Source organism: Dunckerocampus dactyliophorus, chromosome 1 (assembly GCF_027744805.1).
Source record: "Dunckerocampus dactyliophorus isolate RoL2022-P2 chromosome 1, RoL_Ddac_1.1, whole genome shotgun sequence".
NCBI lineage: Eukaryota > Metazoa > Chordata > Actinopteri > Syngnathiformes > Syngnathidae > Dunckerocampus > Dunckerocampus dactyliophorus.
Genome location: NC_072819.1, coordinates 28,662,867 through 28,688,456, shown reverse-complemented (window position 1 = coordinate 28,688,456; position 25,590 = coordinate 28,662,867). Strand labels below are relative to the sequence as shown.

The following is a 25,590-nucleotide window of genomic DNA, read 5'->3' as shown; positions in this document are numbered from 1 at the left end:
TCACTGTAGTCTGTGCGCCATGCCCTTCAAAGTGACTGCACCCTCTCTGGTACCACTTTCAGGAGACTAGGCATGGGCCGGTATGAGATTCTGACGGTATGATAACCTTGGGCAAAAATATCACGGTTTTACAGTTTCACGGTATTGTAATTATAGCTCTAAAATGTGTTACAGTATTTTCTTTACTGTAAGGAGAAAAAAAGTTGAGTCAAAACAGTCATTTTTAAATCATATACTTTGTAATATAACAAGACGAAAGTGGAATATATGTATTTAAAATAAATAACAAAAAAAATAACTGAATTCTTTCTAAATAAATAAATAAAATGCAGTTCTCAATGCAATCTACTGTGGTTAAAGCTGCAACTCAAGTCACAACACAGATATTTTCTTAGTTAAAAAATCAAATCAAATCAAAATGCGATCAAGTGACATTAAACTCGTAATGTTCCGATAATACAGTGGTGTGAAAAAGTGTTTGCCCCCTTCTTGATTTCTCTTTTTTTGCATGTTTGTCACACTTAAATGTTATTAATTAAATATTAGTCAATGACAACACAACTGAACACAAAATGCAGTTTTTAAATGAAACGGCAGGTCATGCAGGAAAACAATTCTGCAAAGATGAGTCGGTCAAAATTCCTCCACAGCGTGACTCATTGCAAATTATTGCAAACCCCGATTGCAGTTAATGCTGCTATGCGTGGCCCAACCAGTTATTAGGTTTAGTGGGCAATCACTTTTGCACACAGGGTCATGTAGGTTTGGATTTTCTTTCTTCCTTAATAATACGTTTTATTTAAAAACTGCCTTTTGTGTTCATTTGTGTCGTTATTGACTACTAATTACATTTGTTTGATGATCTGAAACATTCAAGTGTGACAAACATGCAAAACATAAGAGACCAGGAAGGGGGCAAACACTTTTTCACACCACTGTATTTCACAGTGGCAGGTCACACTTTTCCACGAACGTCTGCTTCTCGGTCATGTGATTGTTGTTAGCAACTGCGACGTTAAGTTGTTGTTGCTTGTTGTTCAGTGGAGAGTAAACTCTCTATGCCACTTATCCTCCTCTCCTGTTTCCTTCTCAATCACATCTCCACATTTGGTGACCCTCGACCTGAGTAATATGTTGACCAACAACCATGACTTTTTCATACTATGGTACACATTGAAACTGGTAACTGGCCCATGTCTACAGGAAACTGACCCTTATCTTTTGGTTTTTAAGGATCCAGAAGAGTTCAGACCTTTACTGACCTAATGTTTCAAATTCACTTACTGAAAGATTGGGAGGAGATTCATTTTTGACTCATTTCCTTTTCATGTAAGATTTGTAAAAACAGCACAATGTTGTTAATCATGCAAGCTGCTGATTCAGCCAAATAACTAGCAGCGCAAATGGACTGCCATGCGTCACTGGGTTGGGAAGCTTGCAGCCTCTGCCCTTCATGACCCTCTGCAAATATGAGGGCCTATCACATTACATACTGTAATCCCCTGGAAGTAGATTCTAATTGTACTGCGTGGCCCAGCCAGAGCGTTAAATGTTCATGTCTTTTCTGAACTTGTGTCACTGAGACGCTAAATGCTATTAAATTAACGTCATTCAAAGAGTTATAACTCTTATTTGGGATCTTTTCAAAATGTTACAGTAGACAATTTATAATTTTCGAATCAAAATTTGCGATTTCAGACAAAAGCTGATTTTTTTTTTGCAGCTCTCCTGACTGACCCAGGGCATGTTGTGTCAACAACTTTACACATACATGCGATTTTCCACTACAAAGCTGTGACATAAAATACTGTAGCCCAGACGTTGAAAGGATGATGAGTAAGTGGTTTATTAAAACCACAGGTTACTTAGAGCTGACTGGCACATTTTAATGCATCTGTTCATCAATATAGGGATATTTTAGATGTACAATGACATTATCTTTAAAGTCATGTTTGTCGATCTTACTGTACATTGTGAATATTGCACTGAAGCTTGCGTTGAGAGAGAGAAAAAAAAAGAAAATTGTTAATCAAATTGAAATTCTGCCAAAAAAATCTCAATGAGATTTTTTCTAAAATCGTTAAATCCTACTTACACCCCTGCAGTGATGTTTCTGACATGTAACAAATGGGTATTCAAAGTCAGCTCTTCTCATTGGCAGGAGCTTGTCTGAAATCTTAATACTGTATTTTCAGTTTTTTTAAGAGAGCCGCATTGTATGATACACGTATGTATTTGTCACAGAAAATATCAGTGTTTCCCCTACATTTATTTGTGGCAGCCCGCAACAAATAAATTGTGACTGCCACAGATCAGTTTGGTGCTGCCTATGTTATTTTGTAACATTTTACTATGAAAGTGCTACCGTATTTTTGCGACCATAAGGCGCACCGTATTAAAAGGTGCAGTCTCAGTTACGGGTGCTATTTCTGTATTTAACACATACATTAGGTGCACTGTATTATTGGGCGCATGCATGCGTGCTAAAACATACTGTGGCGCTTAGGAGTCAGTGAGGAAGTGATAGTGCTTTATTTCTTTGGGCAGATTAAGAACAGAACTCTCATTCAGTTTATCAAACCCACTGTGAATCGAAGGTCATCACTCACAACAGTCTCAGTCATGGTGTCCAATTTAAAACATCACACAGCAATGCAGCAGATAGACAAAAACAGACAAGACGCTACCACTATTTGTGCAGAACAATAACTAACAACTATGTAGCGCAAACATGTAATTTTAAGAGCATTTTCAACAAAACAGTTTCGCGAAGCACGCTGGGGAACAGGAAGTGCTCCCAGCGACGCTACAATACGCTAGCATGCATGCTATCGTATGTTTGTAAAAAGGGAGTGGGAGCAAAACTGAGTTGGGTTGTACTTCATTGAAGTATTTAACAATGTACTCATGTTATTTTTGATCAATCCTCATCCACAAATCCATCAAAGTCCTCATCTTCTGTATCCCAAATGAACAGCGGTGCAAGTTCGCCATCAAACACGCCAGGTTCCCTTTCGTCATTGTCTGAGTCAGTCTCGTTGCCGTGAGGCACCTCAGAAATGATGCTGGCTTTTTCGAAAGCTCGAACAACAGTGCATCAGACACGTTAGCCCAAGCATCCACAATCCATTCACATTGTGGCGTAACTCGCATGGCGCTGCCTCCCAGTCTTAGTAAAGCCATGTTCGCTAGCTGTCATCCACTCCCACGCCACTCGCAACTTCACTTTAAACACCGTGTTTACACTGATGTCCAGCGGTTGGAGTTCCTTCGTCAAGCCTCCCGGAATGATGGCAAGCTCCAAGTTCATTTGCTGTACTTGGTTTTTCACAGCGGTTGTGAGATGGGTGCGCATGGAGTCACAGATCAACAGGGACGGTGACGCATGGAAAAATCATCCGGTCTCTTTACGTAGACACGTCACTCAGCCACTCAGCCATTTTCTCTTCGTCCATCCAGCTCTTTTGATTGGTCTTAACGATGACTCCGGCTGGAAACTTTTCTTTAGGGAGCATCTTCCTCTTAAAAATCACCACAGGTGGCAATTTCTGTCCATTACCATGGCAACCAAGCACAACAGTAAAAGCCGACTTCTCGTACCCCGTTGTGTGTATTGCTACCATGCTGGTCCCATTCTTCTCTACAGTGTAGTTCACCGGGATGTCGAAAGTGAGCGGCACGTCCTCCATGTTGGTGATGTAGTTGGGCTGGATGTGTTTGTTTTTACTGCAGTAGGAGCGGAAGATGGCCAGCTTTCCATGTAATCCGCTGGATGTTGCTGCGGCATGGTAGTTCTTGCCCGGATGGATAGATGGCGCCGTTTCATAAAATATAGCTAATATAACTACTGGGAGCGTGCCTTTCGCATCCTCTTTCACGCCCTTTGACGCCCACCTTTCCTGCTATATAAGCTGCGTGTCGGCAGGAGATGCTCCCAGTCAGTCAAGCGAAGCACTCATTAAAGTCACACAGCAACACTTACAGATTTTGGAACTCGGTTCACACATAAGGCGTGCCGCACTACAGTATAAGGCTGTCCATTTTGGAGAAAATGTAAGACTTTTATAAGTGCGCCTTATGGTCGTGAAAATACGGTACTACCGCTTCCGGTTGTGTACATGTTGCAATCGGTAATGCTATTTTGTTGGCCACTTTCTTCTCTGGTCTATTGGTGCATAAGTCATTGCCGATGTTAGTTTTCTAACACTCTAAGAAGATATACAGTATTTGAAGCATTAGTGGTTTCTTTTGTGTGTGACTTTTTATTGGTGTTCTGATATATTGATCCGCTGACGTATCCTGTACATTAATAAATAGAAATACAGATAAAATGAAGAATATAAAACAAAACATAAAATGCCGCGTTGTTCTTTTCAAAATGAATAAAGTATCCATCTATCCATCTACCACTGACTACCAAAAATAAACGACTGGATGTAAATCTTGTTGCTGTTGTTGTTCTTGTTCTTGTTCTTGTTCTTGTTCTTGTCCATGGCGGGTCGCAACCAACGTTGAGGTGCATATCGCCACTGACTGTACCGGAATGTAGACGCGTTGTGCACATTCGCAGTGACAAGCTTCCGTCATAGAACATACATGAAGAAATTAAATTGATGCCGCTTTCATTATAAAGGCAATGTATTTGCCTTTATAAGAGAGAGCTAGAGAGAGAGAGATGGGCACATATCAATGGTAACTTAATTAAAAGCGTTTGTCAGGATAACTGTCAAAGCAGTTCATGAGATTATAAAAACAATGCTTCAGGATTCAGGAACTCCCTGTGAGTTATCATGATTGTGCTATTCCTCCACCTTTCGTCCCAAAGCAAGAAAGTGGGAGTCAAAAGTAGTCAGTTTTCCTTACGCACAATAGTCCTGTATTAACCAGAAAATAGTAAATATTCTGTCAACTTCTGAGGCACTGCGTGCAGCAGAGCCTTCTTCCTGACAGCTAACGCTTACTGAGGCATTTGGTGGTGAAAGTAAATATAAACGAAACAGCGCAAAATGGTGCACGCTCACAGACAGTGTCACCCGCTAGATTGCAAAAGAATGTAACCTTTCAATACTGTTGAAAAGACAACATTTTGGGAAATGTTACAAATGTTTAACAGTGTATGAATTGCCAGGGAGAACATACACGTAACAAACAGCAATTCCTGAACTGTATAACAGTAACAATAGTGAAAGAAGACACGGTGAAGGACATCAGAAACATTGCATTTTATTCCGCCGCCACAGATACGCAAATATGATACCGTACATTAGATTAACAATACACTACATAACTGCATGTGTGTGTGTTTTTTTTATTAGAGTGTTTTTTTTTTTCTTTTTTGGTTAGGAGTGTGATTTTTTTTTTAATTTGTGCTATTTTTGCTAGAAGAGTCAATTTTGTTTTTGAGATTTTTTTCTTTTTTGTATATTGTGTATTTAAAAGCTCTTGACATTCCAATTACAATGTTAAATGCTCTTTGGAAATTAAAGTTTATTGCTTTTGATATGTACTCATTATTATGCCATGTAATTAATGAAAGACAGGCCTACTTTCGCGGGATCTTAACAGGTAGCTCGTGAACTACCAGTAGCTCGCCGTTGATCAGTTGAGTAGCTCAGGAAAGAATATTTGCATGAACTCTTAGTATGTGTGGTAGCAATTGAGGGATAGGAGAATATTTCTTTCCTTCTACTGTATGTCTGTTTCCTTGTCAGTCTTTCATTCAGTATACATTTTTCCTCCTGGTTTTTAAACACATGACTTGTGACCAAATAAAGTGGTGCAAAACAGAAGTGTGTAGTAAAGCAACTTTTATATCCTACCCGCAGTGTTACTACCATGCATAGATTGTCATTATTTTGATATTTTTGTTGCCTTTTGTCAGTGCAGTCGTAGTCTCGCTACAACTGAGGCCGAGCCCTGATGCCCAGAGGGCCTCGGCACCAACATCACAACACTTGACAATATAGCACAGAGAAGGATAGAAAGGGGGCAGGAGGAATTAGAGCAGGATCCGAATTAAAGAAAGCCTTTGATTACGTTTGGAATATTAGCTGGATGTGTCTATGCTCAGATGAGCATCCCTCGGGGGATTCGCGTGGATCCAGCCCACCATACATCAGACACACACAAAGCAGCTTGACAGCCTCTTTATTGTTGTCCTTGCAATGATATCAAACATGCTACACAGAAGTATGTGTATGACAGAGTTATTCAACCAAAAGATGTGTTTATATCTTTGTAATAATATTCTTTCAACATAGTATTTGTAGATTTTAAGATGCATGTTTTGTCCATCCTCATTTCCCCCTGTTTTCAAACCAAGTGTATTTTTTTTTTAAGAATAAATGCTTCTTTGAGCGACAGTCTTATATATGAAATATTGTTGGGGACACATTGAGTGGAGCATTACTGTGTCATTAAAAGGTTAGACGAATGTGAACATACCTGAACAAGGCATAGGTATATGGTTAAAACATCATTTATTCTGTTGATTAGCAAATTATAATTGATTAAATTTATAGATTGACTTTAGCCGCTTTTCAGAAACAATAAGAAAAATATTTGCAAAAAGCATTTAATGTAACTACAAATACATTTTGGAAAGCTCTTTTGGCTAAAAATGAAAAGTAACTGCTCAGAACTTTCTACAATAGCATTTAAGATGTTGCCATTTCCGTCTGATCCGGTAAAAACTAGGGTTGTCAGAAATAACTAGGGATGCAAATCTCTTAGTGATAGACGATTTGATTCAAATCTAGATACACAGGTTACAATATGATTAGAACAATATATTTTAAAAACAGAACAATTCGATGCAGCATTTCAGACTGGGCTTGGTAGCGTTTTCAACACTCCATTTAGGTAACAAATGTGGGACATTTTAAACTAAACAAGTTAAAAAGCAAAAAATTACCATACTCACCTCTGTTGATCTGGCTGCTCACGAATGTCCAAAGATGTTCAAAACTTCAGTTTTTTTGGGAGGGGATGTGTTGAAAATCTTTGTCTGTGATTAGCTAGGTAGTGACTAGTAAATAGCATTAAGTAGTGGTGACTAGGTAGCGCACCTGCTACTACAAGTATTTACAGCTATTCTCGTCTTCAGCCATGGAAAGCTATAGAGCAGGCGTGACAGTCCTTTCGCCTGCAGTCCAGGCTCTCACCTTGTTTATAACACACTGTCGGTCGTCTCTCGCGATACCCGGTGCCTGTCTCCACAATCTTTAATCTTTAATCTGAGGTGTGATCGATTTAATCACTTCAGAGATTTATGGCTTACAGTATTTTTATCAATACAGGAGACCTCCACCGGTGCATCGGAATCGTTCCTTCATCAATCCGGATATCCAGTCGCATTTGTTTATCGTTAACAACCCTAGAAATAACACGTTAATTTTAACTAAATTAATTAATTATGTTAAAATTATTAGCATAATTAACACATGCACGAAAACATGTACTTTCTAAGTACAATTTTTACCATTATTGCAGCCCTGGAGACATGAAATAACACCCTTCTAATAAGTCTTCCAATTTATTTATTCTAAATTTAAGAAAGGGGTTCAAACGGAGTGGAGAGAAGCACAAAGTAAGAAGCCAAAAACGTACCACTTCCACATGGAATGGGGGAGAACTTTTTTCACTCTATCATTTCGGACATGCCATAGCTAACTACATACAGTGTGAAGGTAATCTAGTCTAAGGTAATGTCTCATCAATGTAACATTACTAATGCCTAGTGACCAGAATACTACATATGGCTTAATTAATTTTTAAAAGCCACGATGTAGCGAGGCATGACTTTAATTGTATCTTGTCATTTCTGCTAATAGAATACCAGAAAAATGGACATATCCACATACAGTGGAACTTTGGTTAACATCATTGATCTGTTCCAGAAGGTCCAACTCCAACCAAAACGGACACGAACCGAATAAATGTTTCCCATAAGAAATGATGTAAATCCAATCAATCCATCCCAGAAAGCCAAAAATGTTTACACAAACAGTTTTATAGTTTTACAATTATAGTTTTACATGCAGAAAACAATTTGAAATGCATATAAATACATATAAATGATGAATGAGAGGGATACTAAAGGTACATTTGTTTGGACAAATATAATGATGATAAATATAGCTCATAAGAGTTTAAGAGCTGATATATACCAACTTCCATGGTTTTCTTGATAATAACCAAAATCACTTAAGTTCTTACATAAATAGCTATAGCATTGTACTGCCAAAAAATGTAACTCTTGTGAGCTTTTTTTGTCATCGTTATATTTGTCCAAAAAAAGCTACCTTTTAGGTGTATCAGGCATTAAACTGAACAAGAAACTGAAGAAACAAGGGTGGTCTGGTCATTTTTTCCATGACTGTATGTGCTTTTAATTTGATGTTGTGCATATTTCACTGTCTACCAGAGGTTTGTGAGCCAAAAATGTTGGGGACCACTTACAATTATTTGTAGTTTTAGTAGTACTTCACTTGCAGTAAAAACCCATTTTTTGTACGCATTAAAAACGTTTTATTTATTTATTTATTTAAAAAAAAAAATTAAAGATCTTCTAATACAGTAAGTAAGCTCCCAAAAAGCAGTGGGAGATTGCTTTAAGTGACATATGACAAATTATATTCAATTGATTATCCAGAGGTTCTCCCAATGAAGATGTTCTTTGTTTTTGTTCGTCTTGTTTAATTTCTGTTGAATGTGAGGTAAGAGAAAACAAACATGTTATTTTTAGCTTCTTGAAAATACAAATTACACCCTTCAAAACAGTGTGCAGCCTGGGCACAGAGATGACACTACTAAACATGTCCGCTTTTACAAACATCAAACGGAAACATCAAGCATATCCAAATGCCCCTGCCATGATGCCATGAAAGCACTAGGCCTATTTATCCAGAAGATGAATGTAGAACATTATAGCTTTTTGTCCTGGCAAAACCACATGTAAAAATGTTATCAAGTCTCAAAATAGATATGAATATTAATGACCCTTGTTGAATAATCGTATAAACTCAAGGCAGCACCTTAAGGCTATTAAGTCTTTCATCATCCTCCAGTAGTAAACCATTTTTCTAATGTGAAAGAGTGCTGATCAGACACACATGTCACATATATGTGACCTAATCTGTAACTACATCACCCTTTCTGCGGACATCACTAACATACAGTGGTGTGAAAAAGTGCTTGTCCCCTCCTGATTCCTTATTTTTTTGCATGTTTGTCACACTTAGATGTTTCAGATCATCAAACAAATTTACATACAGGTATTAGTCAATGACAACACAACTGAACACAAAATGCAGTTTTTAAATGAAACTTTTTATTACTAAGGGAGAAAAAAAATCTAAACTTATATGGGCCTATGTGAAAAAGTGATTGCCCCCTAAACCTAAAAACTGGTTGGGCCACCCTTAGCAGCAACAGCTGCAATCAAGCATTTGTGATAACTTGCAATGAGTCTTCCAGGGCTGTGGAGGAATTTTGGCCTTTGTAGAATTGTTGTAATTCAGCCACATTGGAGGGTTTTCGAGCATGAAGCGCCTTTTTAAGGTCATGCCACAGCATCTCAAAAGGATTCAGGGTTTGCTGGTGTGTTTTGGGTCATTGTCCTGCTGCAGAACCTAAGTTGGTTTCAGCATGAGGTCACAAACAGGTGGCCGTGTATTCTCCTTCAAGGTTTTTTGGTAGACAGCAGAATTCATGGTTCCGTTTATCCGTTTAAGTCTTCCAGGTCCTGAAGCAGCAAAACAGCCCCAATCACACTACCACCACCATATTTTACTGTTGATATGATGTTCTTTTTATGAAATGCAGCGTTACTTTTATGCCAGATGTAGTGGGACACACACCTTCCAAAAAGTTCAACTTTTGTCTCGGCAGACCACAGAGTATTTTGTTGCGGTGTTGATCAAAATGTTTTCTGGCAAAATTGAGATGAGCGTGAATGTTATTTTTGTTCAGCAGTATTTTTGTCTTGGATCTCTGCCATGCAGGCCATTTTGCCCAGTGTCTTTGTTATGGTTATATGGTATAAGTGAGGCCTGCAGTTCTTTGGATGTTGTTGCGGGGCCTTTTGTCACCTTTCGAGTGAGTTGTCGCTTTCAGTTCCATTGTTCCAATAAATAACCCAAAATTGTTCATCTGTGCGTATTCATTTCGCTTTTGTCAGAATTATACAGCAATTTACAGAATAAATAGTTGAGAGTGGGATAATAGTACACTCACTGAAATCAAGGTTGGAGGTTCAATTAATCAATGATTTTCATTTTTGCCAAAATCGCTCAGCCCTACTCCAGACCTTGATCCAGTAGCATGGTCTCCAGCTGTTCAGATCTGAGTGAATGCACACACCTACAGTGGCACCCCCATCCATGTACTTCCATCCCAATTGTACCAGTTCCTCAAATACAGCCCTGCATCAAAGGCCCTGTCAACATGCATTAGTGTTTCTAGATAAGAAGCCAAAATAAATTGCCAGAACTGTCAGGAGTCACTTTGTCCCTTTCAGACAAATTCTTAAGGACATAAATAAATCCTTCCTTGCATACTAATATTCTCCTCTCTAAGGTCTGTCGTTAAAATTTAATTTAGATTCATTGCTTTTTTTCGATGAATCATTGCTTGTGCTTTATTTAATTTGCCTATTTAACTAGGCTGGATATGAAGCTGCATCTCATATTCGCCGCATGATAGCAGGGATCTAATACGACAGCAGCTGACCTTGATGTGTGTGGGGGTTTGTGATGGGGGAGAGACCTTTTCCTTCTCTGTCATCCACATTAGCTTTGCCAGCTTCTTTTATCACCTTCAAATAAACCCTCCTCCCTTCCTTTTCCTTTGCCTATATTTTTTCTCTCTGCAGACTGATACTGAAAATAGGTCATTAGTTAGACAGAGAATAAGAGATGGAAGGAGCATGAGATGAGATCTGTAAGAAAACTACCATTAAATATTAATGAGTTCTTGCCAAGTGTGTAGCTGGGACTGCAGAGGGTTTATATCAGTCTGAGTGGTCCCCACCTCCCCCACTCCGTGTCAGATACTGATTTTATAAGTAAAACTATGCAACGCCACACCTGCATTTCTAAATGTTCTCTTTGCATTTCTACTTGTCCAGTATGTAGTTTCCTCGTAGCTAGCCTAAAATAGACCTATAAAGGGATTTCGGTCAAACAGTAGCGCTCAGATGAGACATTGACTGTCAGAAAATTGTTGTCTCTGACAGCCTGTGTCATGCCCCCGTATCCTCTTGTGAGATTGAGTGGGGGCACCACCATGATTAGCTCAAGGGGATGCTGCTAGTCCGTCATGGTGTCTTATGATATTGTTGTCATAGAAACCAAACCCTTGCACTGAGTGCCAAAGAATTGCTGGATTGGTGTACACTACAATAGGTGTAGTTCCTCCAAGTATATTAAATTGGCTAAAAACATTCAAAGTATTAGTAGGTTAGAGTCTCTTGGTAGCTGACCTTCCTCATTACTGCAATACTTCTGTGTAGCTTTTGTAACATGGTGCTTTTGTGTGTGTGTGTGTCTGTGTGTCTGTGTGTGTGTGCAGAGCCACAGGAGCAGGGGGGATGAACCGTGAGGAGGCACCGGGGAAGTCTCCTGAAGACATGTACATCCAGCAGAAAGTGCGGGTCCTACTCATGCTTAAGAAAATGGGATCAAATGTACGTAACAAAGAGTAATTATAGTACAGTAGATGCCTGCTTTTCATGGGTGTTCTGGGACCACCAGCAAATGGCAAAAAAACGCGAGTAATTGTTACACCTAGAAAAATGTTTTGACACACACGCACCTCGCCTCCAAACCCTCCTACTTGACGTCGACATTCTCCAATTTCAGATCATCATTCGCATTTAAAGTGACTGTTGTAATTAGGCTATTATATGGTATAATAATGCGAGTACATCATGTCAAAAGCAACTTTAATTTTTAAAGAGTATTTAACATTGTAACTGGAATGCCAAGAGCTTTTCAATTAAATAAAATAAACAAGATAATAAATAAAAAAAAAAAAAGACAAAATATAATAAAATAAAAATGGCACTTAAATGAAAATCAGTCACAAGATTTCTGATTTTGAATCAGTGTCACTTTCTTTATTGTCTGAATATTCACAAAAAATAGAGAGAAAAGCTGCAAAAACTCGGAAGTTCCCATTGTGTGTCAATGCAGACGTCAGCTCATTTACATATACACTTCCTTCATTCGCTTTTGTCAACACTGTGTGCGGAATATGCTGTTTAAATTTTGTTGGAATTTGGTCAAAGTAAAAGAAACTGAATGACTGACAGCAAGGTTCACACACTCTGTTCATTCCCTTCAACCAACACATCTAGGTGTTGAGACAGATTCACATAGTGAAATGTCTTGTCATCCAGCCTGTTTGGTAGAAAGAGAGGAGGAAAACAACCACGCTTGCACATGTCAATATATAGAGGCCAGCAAAATTATTGACTTAGTTTTTATTTGCCATGCGGTTAATTGATTTATTGATTATTGTGACAGGCCTGGTTGTAACTGTAAATTGCATTCGGCTCCAGAACTGTGCATTCTCTCTTCAATTGCCATTGTTGACTCTCGACCCAGTTCAGATTCTAGCCCTAAATATGCCTCACACACTTATTAACTCATCCAATCCCACCCACTTTTCAAAAGACAACCCCATCAGTACCGGCCATTTTAGATGACTTTTACTGATATTTTAAGGCACACAGACTATTGTGTTCTATGACTATATAAACATCGAACCTATCAACAGAAAGATTAGACTCCCATCAGAAAAAAGTTTGTGTTTCTACCCTTTTCCTTTATTTAGTAATCAGCAGTAGAACATAGGTAAGTTTCAGGAAAATATCAGTTCCCAACTAGAAAAGGGAGAAAACCATTTTTTTGTGAAAAGATACATTTCGATCATAACTTTCACTTTGACGAATATTTTTTGCTTTTGTGACAGCTCAAATATCTAAACAACTGTACCACAACATAAACAATACAAAAAATGGGTTGTTTTGCATCAAAATAATTTATTCACAAATATAACAACATGAACAGTTCACATTTGGAACTGAAGTTTGTGTGCGCACAATGCGTAACCTTCTACACGCTATCCCTTCCTGTCATGTGTGATTCTTGGTTTCACGTGATCCCTCCCGAGCTGTTATCAAATGCACTACTGCCATCTTGTGGCCGTTTTTATGGCTTAAAAGTGCTCTGAAGTGAAATGCATTCGTGGGGAGTTGCGTCATCACCTCTTTTTGCCTTTCGTGCAAAAAAACGGAAAAGACGTATAAATACGTTGTTGCGCTCGGGTTTATAAAAACATAACTACATCTTTGGTATTGAATGAGTTAACAGGAGTGTCACGCAATCTCGAGATTAAAACGTAACGATATTTCTCATTTAGTGAAAAGCTGTCTCGCAAGAACAGAGCAGACAAGAAGCCAATCAGACTGAACTATGGCATCGCTGCTATGAATGATAATACACGTAATATGGAAGTGCAGGCAGGTTTGGAACTGCACATTAAGTGCTCTACGCATACTATACACCTTGCAGTCCAACCTACCTGGGTGTTCTCAGCGTCACTCGTCACTCGGCAGGTGCTTTTTTTTCCATCAGAGTTCAACAGCTGTGGTGTAATGTCCAAGCAGAAGCTATAGTAATTCTGAATTTGATCTAACTTGCTTCAATTTGAGGAAATGTTAAGTCATTTGCACATCAAAACACGATCGCTGTATATGACTTCTATCAAAACACGTGATACTAGCATCTATTTCGGGCTAATTCGAACTTCGGACTATTATAGTATAAATGTGTAGGTGCTCACCAAGAATGAATTATAATATAGGCGATAGATGAAGAGATGGACTTTGAGTCACGGTGCAGCCTTTAGCCTTGTCATCAGGCTAGTCCTAGAGGCTGCTAGCAGGCTAGAGAAGGTGTTTCTCCAAACTGTGTCTACATAATCTATACTGTTTGCCTGTTGTTATTTCAGTAACCATTTACCATCTGCAATCATATATTAACTTGTGTTCACCTTGCTGTAAGTTATGTGCCCGGATTAACTGTCAAAGATAGTGATTTTGTAGCCAAACAACCTTTTGTGTCTCACAGGCACAGCACACAACTGTGGTGCGTTGAAGGGCTGCCAAACTGGGAAATTTTAATGAAAAAAGATAATCGGTGAAGCATAAAGACATAAACATGTAGAAATTGTGGGCTTTCTTATCACTTGAGATGCTAAATATTGGCTTTTTATTGATATCCAGGATACGGTTATTGTCCAGCACTTCATTACTGTTATCAGCCGATACCGATATTAGCAGCAGCTCTTACTAATGTCAAGTCATGTCCTGTGTAATATTGGTGAAGCATCTTCAAGAAAATGAAGCAAGTCCAGTTGCTCTGATTCAACACTGAGTAGATATGTTTTATAATAATAGCAGAGCCATTTCTTCTGTAGACCACCCCTCTGCTTGGGCCAATCAAAACGGTCAAAACTATCATCATACTGTACCTGGCGGTGTTAATTGTGAGCAGAATTCCCCCAAGCAATACGCTCTTCTTCTTCAGTAGATATCTAGCTGTGTCCACACTCAATGTCCTTTCCCTCCCACTCAAGCTTGACCAAGTTGCCCAAAAATATTGCACATATCTTATGGTGGCGGAGCAAGCGAAACACCACCTTTGCGAGGTGCATTCATGGACATCAGCTCATTACATAATTTTTTTTGGGAAACACCCCACGACCCACTGAACATGGCTCCGTGACCCACCAGTTGAGAATCACTGCAGTGCTTGACTGTCATTGCAAATTGCAGATTTACAATCAAAAGGTGAAACTTGGAAATAATAAGACCGCAGACATACTGAGCTTGCAAGCTTGCCGCTGTGTGGAACACAACGTCACACACCCATATCATTAAGGGAAGAAACCCCGATATTGAGATGAACACATTTTTTGCCAATATCGGCCAATAACGTTGAACATCCCTAATTATGATGTATTTAGAAATTATTGTTGACTTATTGTACTATTTTCTCAAGGGACAACACTATAGAAATGAAATTTGGATATACTTTAGAGTAGTTGGTGTACAGCTTATGTCAGTATAGATCAGGGGTCACCAACACAGTGCCCGCGGGCACCAGGTAGCCCCCCACGACCACATGAGGCGCCTGCAGACCTGCTTTTCATTCAGGTTTTCAGTTAATAATGTGAGAACACTAGAAAGAAATGTATTCTGAAATATAAAATGTGAGTTGTGGACACCAGCATTTTGTGAATGTTTTGGTAAAACAAGCATATTTGATTTGTTTGGGTTGAAAAAAGGTATGAAAATAATTTCTACAAAAATGAGTAGCTCGTGGCTATTTTCATTTTCTAAAAGTAGCTCTCAAGAAAAAAAGTTGGTGACCCCTGGTATAGATTTACTGTTACTGAAAATGACTTAACACACGGCCGTTATTGTCTCTGGCTGGCAACACAAGTGAGTACCAAGATAATTGTGTCTTGCCTTTAGTCAAGCATGGTAGTGGTAACGTCATGGTCTGGGGCTGCTTGAATGCTGCTGTCACTGGGGAGCTGTGCTTTATTGTGGGAAACATAAATTCCAAGTACTGTGACATTGTGAAGCAGAGCATGATCCCCTCCCTCTGGGAAACTGGACGACATGGCAGTTTTATAATGTGATAAGGAGCCCAAACACACCTCCAAGATGACAAGTGCCTTTCTGAGGAAGGTGAATGCGAAGGATTGGCTAAGTATATCTCCAGACCTGAACAGGAGGTGGAGGAGTGCAAGGTGTCTAACATCCACCAGCTCCACCAGTGAGGTCATCATAGAGGAGTGGAAGAGGATTCCAGTAACCACCTGTGTGGCTCTGGTGAATTTCATGCCCAAGATGATTAAGGCAGTGCAAGATTACAATGGTGCCCACACTAAATATTGACACTTGACATGTTCACCGTGAGGTGTGTTGCCAGCTATTTAAACAGTAACGGCTGTATGTTACGTTGCTTATTTTCGAGTAAAACTATACTGCTGTGTCCAAGCTGTAAACTGACCAGTCTAAGTTATATCCACGTTGTTTCTGTATTATTGTCTCTTCAGGAGATAATAAAATGCTTGCTGCAATGTGAGGGGTCTACTCACTTTTGTGAGATCTGTATGTGTTGAGGGAAATGTTGTCATATAATATTTTCACATTATGTACTGTGCAGCTTACACCAAGTGAAGAGGCTTTTCTCCGGAATTATGCAGGCGTGGTCCACACTCAGATGAGCCAGCTACCACAGCACAGCATTGATCAGGGTAAGGCTGACACACACGTACACGCACACACAGGAAGATCTAGACAGTTTAGGGTATTCGCATCACATGCGCATCAGAGATAGTCAAAAAAGTGAAGAAATTTCCTCTACAAAATGTGCTTGTCTGGCAGACCTCACAGGTTCCCTGACTGTCATGTCAATCCCACTCATTCTCCCATGGCACTGTTGGATTACTCACACAGCAAACAGTCTGGAAACGAATGAATCATCCTCTGTACTTTTTTTTCCTTTTTTTCAAACAGCTGCTTTTCAAACTTGACCCGGGCAGCGCTGTAAACACACATCTGACCTCTGTCAACATGATAAAGCATGTCATGACTCATGCTGACATCTGTTGTATTACAGTGAGAAAAACTTGGCTATGATGCTTTTTTTGCCACCAGATAGCGCCCTTTACCCTTCTGTGCTCCCACCTCGCGATACTCTTCAGACTGCCACAAGATGGTGCTATAAGGATGTTTTGAGGAGAGCATGCACAGGCCCTCAGTGGCGCTTTGCAGCTGAAAAGTATTTTGTACATATTAGGAAGCTTGTGATGTACACTCAGAATGAAGGAATGAGAATTTGTCTGGTCAGACAGTTTCTGTTACATGCCCTTGCTGTGTCCTGATGCCCTTTAGAAGATGCATGTGTCATGTCGGTGCAAGTAGCGAAGATCCTCATAAATAATGAACCAACATGACTGGCAAAAGGTGTGCCCAGTGTGCATTATACATCACAGAAACAGACACGTTTAGTGTCAGTTGGCAGCCTACTACTCCCTTCTCCCCCGCCTGTGCACTAATAAATAATTAGTGGTGTGCATCTTATCCACAGTGCTGTGATTAGGCCTCGTGGAGCTAACTGAGTGTTGTTAATCACTACTAAATGTTCTGCCCTGCGCTCAAGGACATGCGTTTAACGGCCATCAGCATATTGGAGATACTTAATGGCTATGCGAAAAGATATAACAAAAAATGTGCTGCAATACGGTGTGTTTTAGATCAGTAGTTACCAAAATTTTTCCAGTCACGCACCCCTTAAGACATTTGACCTGAAGCCATGTACCCCCTACTCCTGCACACTTAAAAACACTGCATTTAAATCTGCATAAAAATGTATTACCAAATTGAAGGGGAAAGTTTAACAATCATGATATCTGAAGTACAAAAATACATACAACCAGCCCCACTCACATTGGGACACCAATATAAAGTCTTTTAGTTTAAACACTATTAACGCACAAAATAATCATCAAACTTATTTATTTGTTCATATGATGCAAACAGAGCAACGAACAATGTCGTGTGCTGTCTCCTTCCTGCTTTCTGCTCCATTCTCCATTGCGCCATGAGGCGTTCAGTTGCACTCGTATTTGACAGTGTTAGGCGCTAATTGTTTTTAATTTTTATTTACTACCCCTAGATTCTGGCTTGGACTGGAATTCTCAGCATGCCAAATCATGTGTTTTGTTGTCATGACCTCTACATGACACAGCAATATGCTAATAAATTGGAACTGTATTCATGCCATCAACACTGCATAGGTCACATAGTCCCCTTAAGAGCACAAAACCTGACCGGGGCGTCCGCCAGGGGCTCTCAGCATGGCACGAAAGCATCATGTGTCAGACGCAGCCTCATCGATTTGCTCGGACAACACCAAGGACACAGCAAACATGGCGAGATGTTGATTATTTAGTTAGTAATTCAGTACAGTATGTGTGTCTGATAAGAACAAAAAAGTGGCATCACAGTCAGTGTAATCTGTCCAGAAATGTCCTGCTGCTTTAAGACAACATGTTGTTTTTTCTTGTTAAATTCAGAGAAGAAGAAGCCAATGAGGAGCTTGCTATGCAGTTAGTGTGTCTCAAGGTGGCTATATTTGCTTTGGACATAGTTTTAATTGGCTCATTACCATATGTGCAAATATAGAGTGGGTGTTTTGCAATTTTAATCAGGAGAAAAAAACATTTTTTGTCTTAATTTAAGTGCAAAGATCTTGTTTTTCATTAATCATGGTGTTCACACCTTGATTTAGTTGTGGACAGTGATGAGAGCAGATTTATGCTACCATCCTAATTGGAATCAGTTTTTTTCAGTATGACCATATTATCTAAATAGAATAAAATCATACTTCTGAGATTTAAAACGGACATATCGCTTCAAACAAAATATTTCATCAGCATCGCCGTAAGGCAGGAGCCGGCGGCCTAGTTATCCCGTCTTGATTTGACAAAGGAAAGTTTTTTCCTCCCCAAAGCAGAAGGATGCCCGAGAGCCTCAACAAAGGCAGATAGATACGTAAAGGAGTTGCCATAGCAACCCCGCCTGTCCCAGGAAAGCTGAGCTCCCCTGTGGTCTCCAGTGTTGTTGCGACATGCCGCAGTGCTAGATGGGAATAAGCCAAGGGATGGCTCACTGCTAGTGTTTGATATTTTAATTTTCTTGTCATTCACGTCTGCTCGTGCACTATTTTTTTTTTTACCATCAGTAACCTTGAATGCATTACAATGTCTATTTTTTTTTTTTTTTTTTGCTTTACTATGTTGGTGAATGTTTTGTCAGGCTGAATATGCAAGGGAAAAAAACACAATATCAGCATTCTTAAACTCCCCTATTGCAGCAGGAATCAGCGCAAACAGATGCTTAATTTTAGTCTAAATATGCTTTCATCGCGCTCTCAAATGTTCTTGCAACTCTGTCCTACTTGGATGGGCTTAATCAGCCTCTTTCTCAGGCTTCCTCGATAAACCAAAAGTTGGCCCAAATTGATCTGAGGGCTTGGACCTGATCTTAAAAGTCTATTTCCCAAGAAGCAAATGTATTTTTGTGTCCCAAAGAAATAATACAAGCCTTTTTTTGTTGTTTTTTACTCCAAAGTTCATTAAAGCTTTCAAATATCACACAGGCATAAATGTGTGATTCCTGCACCAAATAGTACACCGCCCAACCAAGAAAACCCCTCTTCCCAGGTTGTTGTGTACCAAATTTGGTACGCAACAACCTGATTTGGTTTGCTGCATGTGCTCCTTAAATAGTGTGAGACTGGCCTGTCACGATAACAAATTTTGCTTGTTGATAATTGTCCTACAAATTATTGTCAATAATCGATATTATTCACATTTTTAGACCATTTTTATTCATTATATGTCATAATAATGCGAACACACCGTATCAAAAGCGATAAACTTTAATTTCTCAAGAGTATGTATCATTGTAATTGGAATGTCAAGAGTCCATCCATCCATCCATTTTCTATACCGCTTCATCCTCATTAGGGTCGCGGGGGCATGCTGGAGCCTATCCCAGCTGACTTCGGGCGACAGGCGGGGTATGTCAAGAGTCTTTAAGAAAAATAAATTAAACCACATAATAAATTCAACAAAAACATATAAAAAAAAAAACAATGAAAATGAAATGGACACAGTCTTTTTAAATTACACTTAAATAAAACTAAGAAAAGGAAAGTGAAAAGTGAAGTGAAATTAGATATCTTAAAATTCTGAAAAGCAGACATCAACATCTGCTGCATACCCAGTGCGAACTGCTCAAATGCCGTGCCCATCGATATCCTTGATGATGGGAACGTGAATTGGGATGTGACCATCGTGAGACTGGTTAGTTTTACCCTACAGATGATGTGTTGCTGCAATATGAATTCTGCTACGTACAAAACCCTGACATAGAATCAGGTCATCTGCAAGTCATTTAGCACCAGGTCATCCCCCGATATGCAATGCATCAAGAGGATGGGATCTTTTTATTACTGTATTTTATGTCCTTTGTGTGCTCTGTGTGCGGAATGAGTGACTTAGGTGTTAAGAGAGGTATAATTTAGGTATAAGTTACGACTTACCATATTTTCACGACCATAAGGCGCGCCGTATAGCATACACTAGCATGCATGCTAGGGTATGTTCATGCTAGCATATGTTTTTAAAAAGGGTTTTTTTTTTGTTTTTTTTTTAACAATCCTCATTGACAGATCCATCAAAGTCCTCATCTTCTGTATCCGAAATGAACAGCTGGGCAAGTTCTCCATCAAACACGCCAGGTTCATTGTCAGAGTCAGTCTCGTTGCCATGCAGCTTCTCAGAAATGATGCCAACTTTTGCGAAAGCAGCGTGTTAGCAGGAAATGCTTCCAGTCAGTCAAGAGGAGCGCTCATCAAAGTCACACAACAGCATTAACAGATTTTGGAACTTGGTGCACACATAAGGCGCGCCGCATCCATTTTGGAGAAAATTTAAGACTTTTAAGTGCGCCTTATGGTTGTGAAAATACGGTACACGAAAACTCACATCACGGTCGTAGGAACGAAACTCATACCTGGATCGAGAACCTCCTGTACATAATACTTCCCCTTATAACATTTCTTCTTACTATTGTCGATGTCTAACAGATGCCTCCTTCAAATGAATGTCTGCTACGGCCATCTGCAGTTGAGTAAATAAACACCCATTCATATTGATACACAAACTTCCTTGAAACTTCAATGGCTAAGTGAATGAATTGTGGTACAAGCTGACGTGCTTGTTGGTATCATGTTCAAGGGACTGTATGTAATCGGTTCCCCGGCAGCTTTGAGGGCACCAATATTCAAAAGTGCTGCAAGCATTAAGCTCATCAGCGTCTCGCTCGCCTCAGACCACTACCAAAGGGTAAGGCTACATATTCGAGATGCTGCCACTGCTGTTGTTTTCATTTTTGAGTTTAAGTTAACTCTAGGTGTAGGTGTTTGTTTCCATGCTGCTATGTGAAATCAATGCGCCAAGAAAGGAACTTCCGGTAATGAATAAAATACACAAAATACTGCAAGTATTACATGTCATCATGAATGTACCTGTTACTACATGGTCACAGCATGCATATAAAACCGTAAAATGTTTTTGGAGGTGTTTTAATAGCAGTCTTTGAAGACGGCATAGGTGGATACTTTTTTGTGCAGTAAAAGAGACAGCTTCAGCTCTAATTACAATTGTGACCTTTATTTACATAAACTGCAAAGAAAACGAGGCGTTAATTGGAAGGCGGCAATAATTGGAGAGGGGCTGTTACATTAATAAAGTAATAAATAAATGAAGTGAATTTTTCAACTTTAATATTTGTAGTGCATGAGAAAGTGGATAGGAAAATATTAGTATGCGTCAGGATTTCATGCTGTCTGTTCCGACACCGATCATCCATGAGTGAGATCAGCCGATAACGATCATATGGATTGACTGCAGATTTTTTTGGTTTATTTATGATGAGTGCTATTGGCCAGGGCCACTGTTAGACAATTCCAAGGACCCCTGGCAAATAGGTAATTATTTAAAAAATAAACTTTTGGGGGATATATTTTTTTTGTTTTTTGCCTTACTTTTGTAAAATGATTTTGTACTATTTGACACAAACCTAAATTTAATTTTATGCATGTTTTGGAGTAATACAAATACAGTGGTGTGAAAAAGTGTTTGTCCCTTTATTTAAGTTTTTTTTTTTGCATGTTTGTCAGACTTAAATGTTTCAGATCATCACACAAATTTAAATATTAGTCAATGACAACACAACTGAACGCACAATGCAGTCTTTAAATTAAAGTTTTTATTATTGAAAGAGAAAAAAAATCCAAACCTCCATGGCCCTGTGTGGAAAAGTGTTTGCCCCCTAAACCTAATAACTGGTTGGGCCACCCTTAGCAGCAATAATTGCAATCAAGTGTTTGCGATAACTTGCAATGAGTCTTTTATAGCGCTGTAGAGGAATTTTGGCCCACTCATCTTTGCAGAATTGTTGTAATTCGGCCACAAGGATTTCGAGCATGAACCGCCTTTTTAAGGTCATGCCACAGCATCTCAATAGGATTCAGGTCAGGACTTTGACTAGGCCATTCCAAAGTCTTCATTTTTTTTTTTTACTTCAGCCATTCAGAGGTGGACTTGCTGGTGTGTTTTGGATCATTGTCCTGCTGCAGAACTCAAGTTGGTTTCAGCTTGAGGTCACAAATAGATGGCCAGACATTCTCCTTCTGGATTTTTTGCTAGACAGCAGAATTGGTGGTTCCATTTTCACAGCAAGTCTTCCAGGTCCTGAAGAAGCAAAACAGCCCCAGACCATCACACTACCACCACCATATTTTACTAATACTAATCGGTGGTCATTTAGTAGCAAGTGTGTTGCACAACACAGCAGCAGCACAACAAATGTTATAATATCGGTAAGGAACAAACTGCTCAGCCAGCATTAATACCAGTCTGGAGTCTGTTAAGAGGGGATGAGGAGATCAGTGCACAGTGTGGGGAGGGGTCCTGACTACAGTTGGACACTGAGTTGTGCTGAAACGCTAAAAGCAGTTCTCCCTGCCTGTAGACAGCGGCTGCAGCAGCAGCCTGCTGGCCATTATCTGTCGCTAGGCAACAGCTTTAAGAGGCCAGGCCTTTCCAGTGAATAAGCGAGAGCTTCTTTGTGTAGCGCTGTATTGTATTGAAGGGTGTGTGTTTGTTTGTGGGGCGAAGTCTGAACATGACTTGCAGAGAAAAGCAAAACAGATGCAGCCTGATGGTGTTCGCACCTGCCTTCTTAGCCACACACTCCAGCATGCTGTGTCCCGTTTCCCCTCGCCTGTTTTGCTCATTACCATAATTTAATTTGTTCGGCCAATAAACTCCCATGAGAAAAGAGGCTTCAAAGTTCATATTTAAAGCTTCCAACCCCCCTCCAAAAATCTAACCAAGCTTTACCTGAATGCACATCATTCCATAGAAATGATTGGAGCAGTCTGATGTGTAGGTTCTACTGCACAAAGAAGCTCAAGGTCTCTGTCCTACTTTGATATTGCTACGTTAATTAAATCTAACAGGCACTCAAGGGCTGTGAAGATGATCACTATCTGCCCCTTTCCTTCTCGGGTGTCTGAACCTGCTGGTGTCACACAACTTCGTCAAAGAATCCGGGAGAAAGTTATCTTTGGAGAGACTGGCGCCAATGGTCTGAGGATAACAATTATAAAAAGGCGGAAGAGGGGAGAGTTTGGGACCCTCTCTCATTCAGCTGGCGTGGAGGACCAGGGGACCGGTGGATGAGACGGGGCACAGAGCCTCGAAACTGTCATCTTTTTCTGTCTGATTTATTCTCAATACAATTCTTAAACTTAATCTGATGTGTGAGTCTTCTTTCCTTCTCATAACTGGAGATTACCGAACACTTAAGGAGGATGAGAAACTACCTTCATTAATTTTCTAAAGTGGTCCTTTGACCTTTTATAGGTTGTGGAGAATTGCATCTTCAACACAAGTCAAAGCAGTCCTGTGTTGTCTTCAGCCATATTCAGCATGCTTTTGGAAGCACATTCTCCTGCCAAGTCCCTGTTGTGTGTTTTCCTCTTCTTCGTCTTCTTCAAGAAGTAGATGCTCAAGTGTCACCATGTTGGAAGTCGAGTAAACAATGGCAAACTTCTTCCGCTCTAGTTCAGTACCAGAGTAAACATGTGTTTTCGGCACACTGGCCCCTGCGGTTTGGGAGCAGACGCCGCATGAGTATGAACTCACACACGGTCTCACGAGTGCATTTCCGCACGGTCCTTTTCCGCGTGACTCGTTCCCCATTGGAACTTTTCTGTGTGGAGTTTGCATTTTCTTCCTGTGCTGGCATAGGTTTACACCAGGGACACCCTCGAAAACATGCATGGTTGGTTAATTGACAACTCTAAATAAAAATAGGTGTGAATGCTTGTTTGTATGTGTCCTGTGATTGACTGGCGACCAGTCCAGGGTGTACTTAGCCTTTCACCCAAAGTCAGCTGGGATAGTTAGAGGACATGTGGCGTAGAAAATGGCTGGATGTTTTGATATGGTAAACATTGCATACAATTGCAGCCCTTGTAAACACAGTCATTGTTGTTAATGTACACATGTGAACATAATTAGTGACCCCCAATCAAGCCTCTCTGTCTCTCTCAACCTTTGACTGACAGGTGCGGAGGACGTGGTGATGGCGTTTTCGCGGTCAGAGACGGAGGATCGACGACAGTGACCAAGAGCCCACCCTCTCACTCACACCTCCTTTCTGTTGCACACAACCCACCACAGCCCAAATGCTCAGCTCAGGAGTGGAGGATTGACTCGGAAAGGGCCAGGAGAGGAGGGCATCGGTCACCAACCTTGCCCTCCCTTTTTTCCCCCGTCCCTCTGTTCTGTTTTATTTACGGGTCGCCGTGGGTTGAAGCCTTCAAGGCTGTCAGTGAAAACACTCAAAATGTAGTTTTTTTTAATTGGGGGGGCGGGGTGGACTTTGTATTGGCAGTCTTGTGGTGTTGATACTTCATAGTCGTGTGTGTTCTGTTAGTGGACGTCATTGGGTCAAGTCAGCAGCAGCAAAGTGTCACTCCAGGGGCCTCGTTTATAGAAACCAGCTGCCCTTTAAAAGGTAACGATCCCAACATTGATTCCTCAATTTTATACCTTTTAGGTTTTTTGTGTTGTTGGTCATCACACTCACTATAGAGGCCCATGAGGTGTGTTTTGTTTTTTTTTACCAGCCAGTCTAATTATTTAGCATAGATGCTAAAGGGAGCAGCTGACTGATGTCACAGCAGGGCTGCCATTTATCACCAGTGGTCAATTATGGGGTCCACAGGGTAGCCTCCAGTGATGTATGTGTGGAACATTGCGTGAAGGATTTTTTTTTTCCCTCAATATGTTGATGCAGATTTTATAAATGAGGCCCCACTTTCCCTTTGTGCTGCTTTATTAAGTGTGAATTGGAGAAAAAAAAAGAAGAGGAAAGACACTAGAAGGCACACACAGTTGGCATAAAACAATTATTGTACAGATAGTTGGGAAAATACAATAATGAACTCTTGGCGTTTTTTTTTTTAATCTGTCAAGTGAAATTAGCACATTGAGACATTTGATAAGTAGTCCTAATTTATTGTTTACTGAACTGAATCCGCATCCTTTACAAATATTTGAACTACATGTCGCTAAACCAAAACAGAAAAAAAAAACTACTATTTCTGATCATACTGTATCTCTTGCACTACTATCAGTGGGATATTGGCAAAAAGAAGACTTTGATACAATATGTTCTGGTTTATATTCTGATTGTGGGGGAAAAAACATTCTTTTAATTGACTCAAGTGAGCAGGGTGTTTTTCTATTGACACGCTCAGTATTTAATGTGTTTGAGTACACTTTGTATAACTTAAGTGAATTGTAACGTTTCAAAGCCAAGCATGTCTGCCTCGTATGTTTCTGCGCTTTTAAAAAAAAAAA

At 39.9% G+C, this 25,590-nt stretch overlaps 1 protein-coding gene across 1 annotated transcript in view; it reads left to right on the top strand.

Annotated features, from left to right (window-relative positions):
• The window catches only part of ctnnbip1 (catenin, beta interacting protein 1), a 37,393-nt gene extending 12,135 nt beyond the window's left edge, over positions 1–25,258 (top strand). Inside the window, exons 2-4 of the mRNA XM_054788836.1 lie at positions 11,572–11,686; positions 16,245–16,335; positions 24,291–25,258. Coding sequence (XP_054644811.1) covers positions 11,591–11,686; positions 16,245–16,335; positions 24,291–24,349 — 246 coding nt within the window. The 5' untranslated portion in view covers positions 11,572–11,590 and the 3' untranslated portion in view covers positions 24,350–25,258. The remainder of the gene's footprint in view (positions 1–11,571; positions 11,687–16,244; positions 16,336–24,290) is intronic.
• The last annotated feature ends 332 nt before the right edge of the window (positions 25,259–25,590 follow it).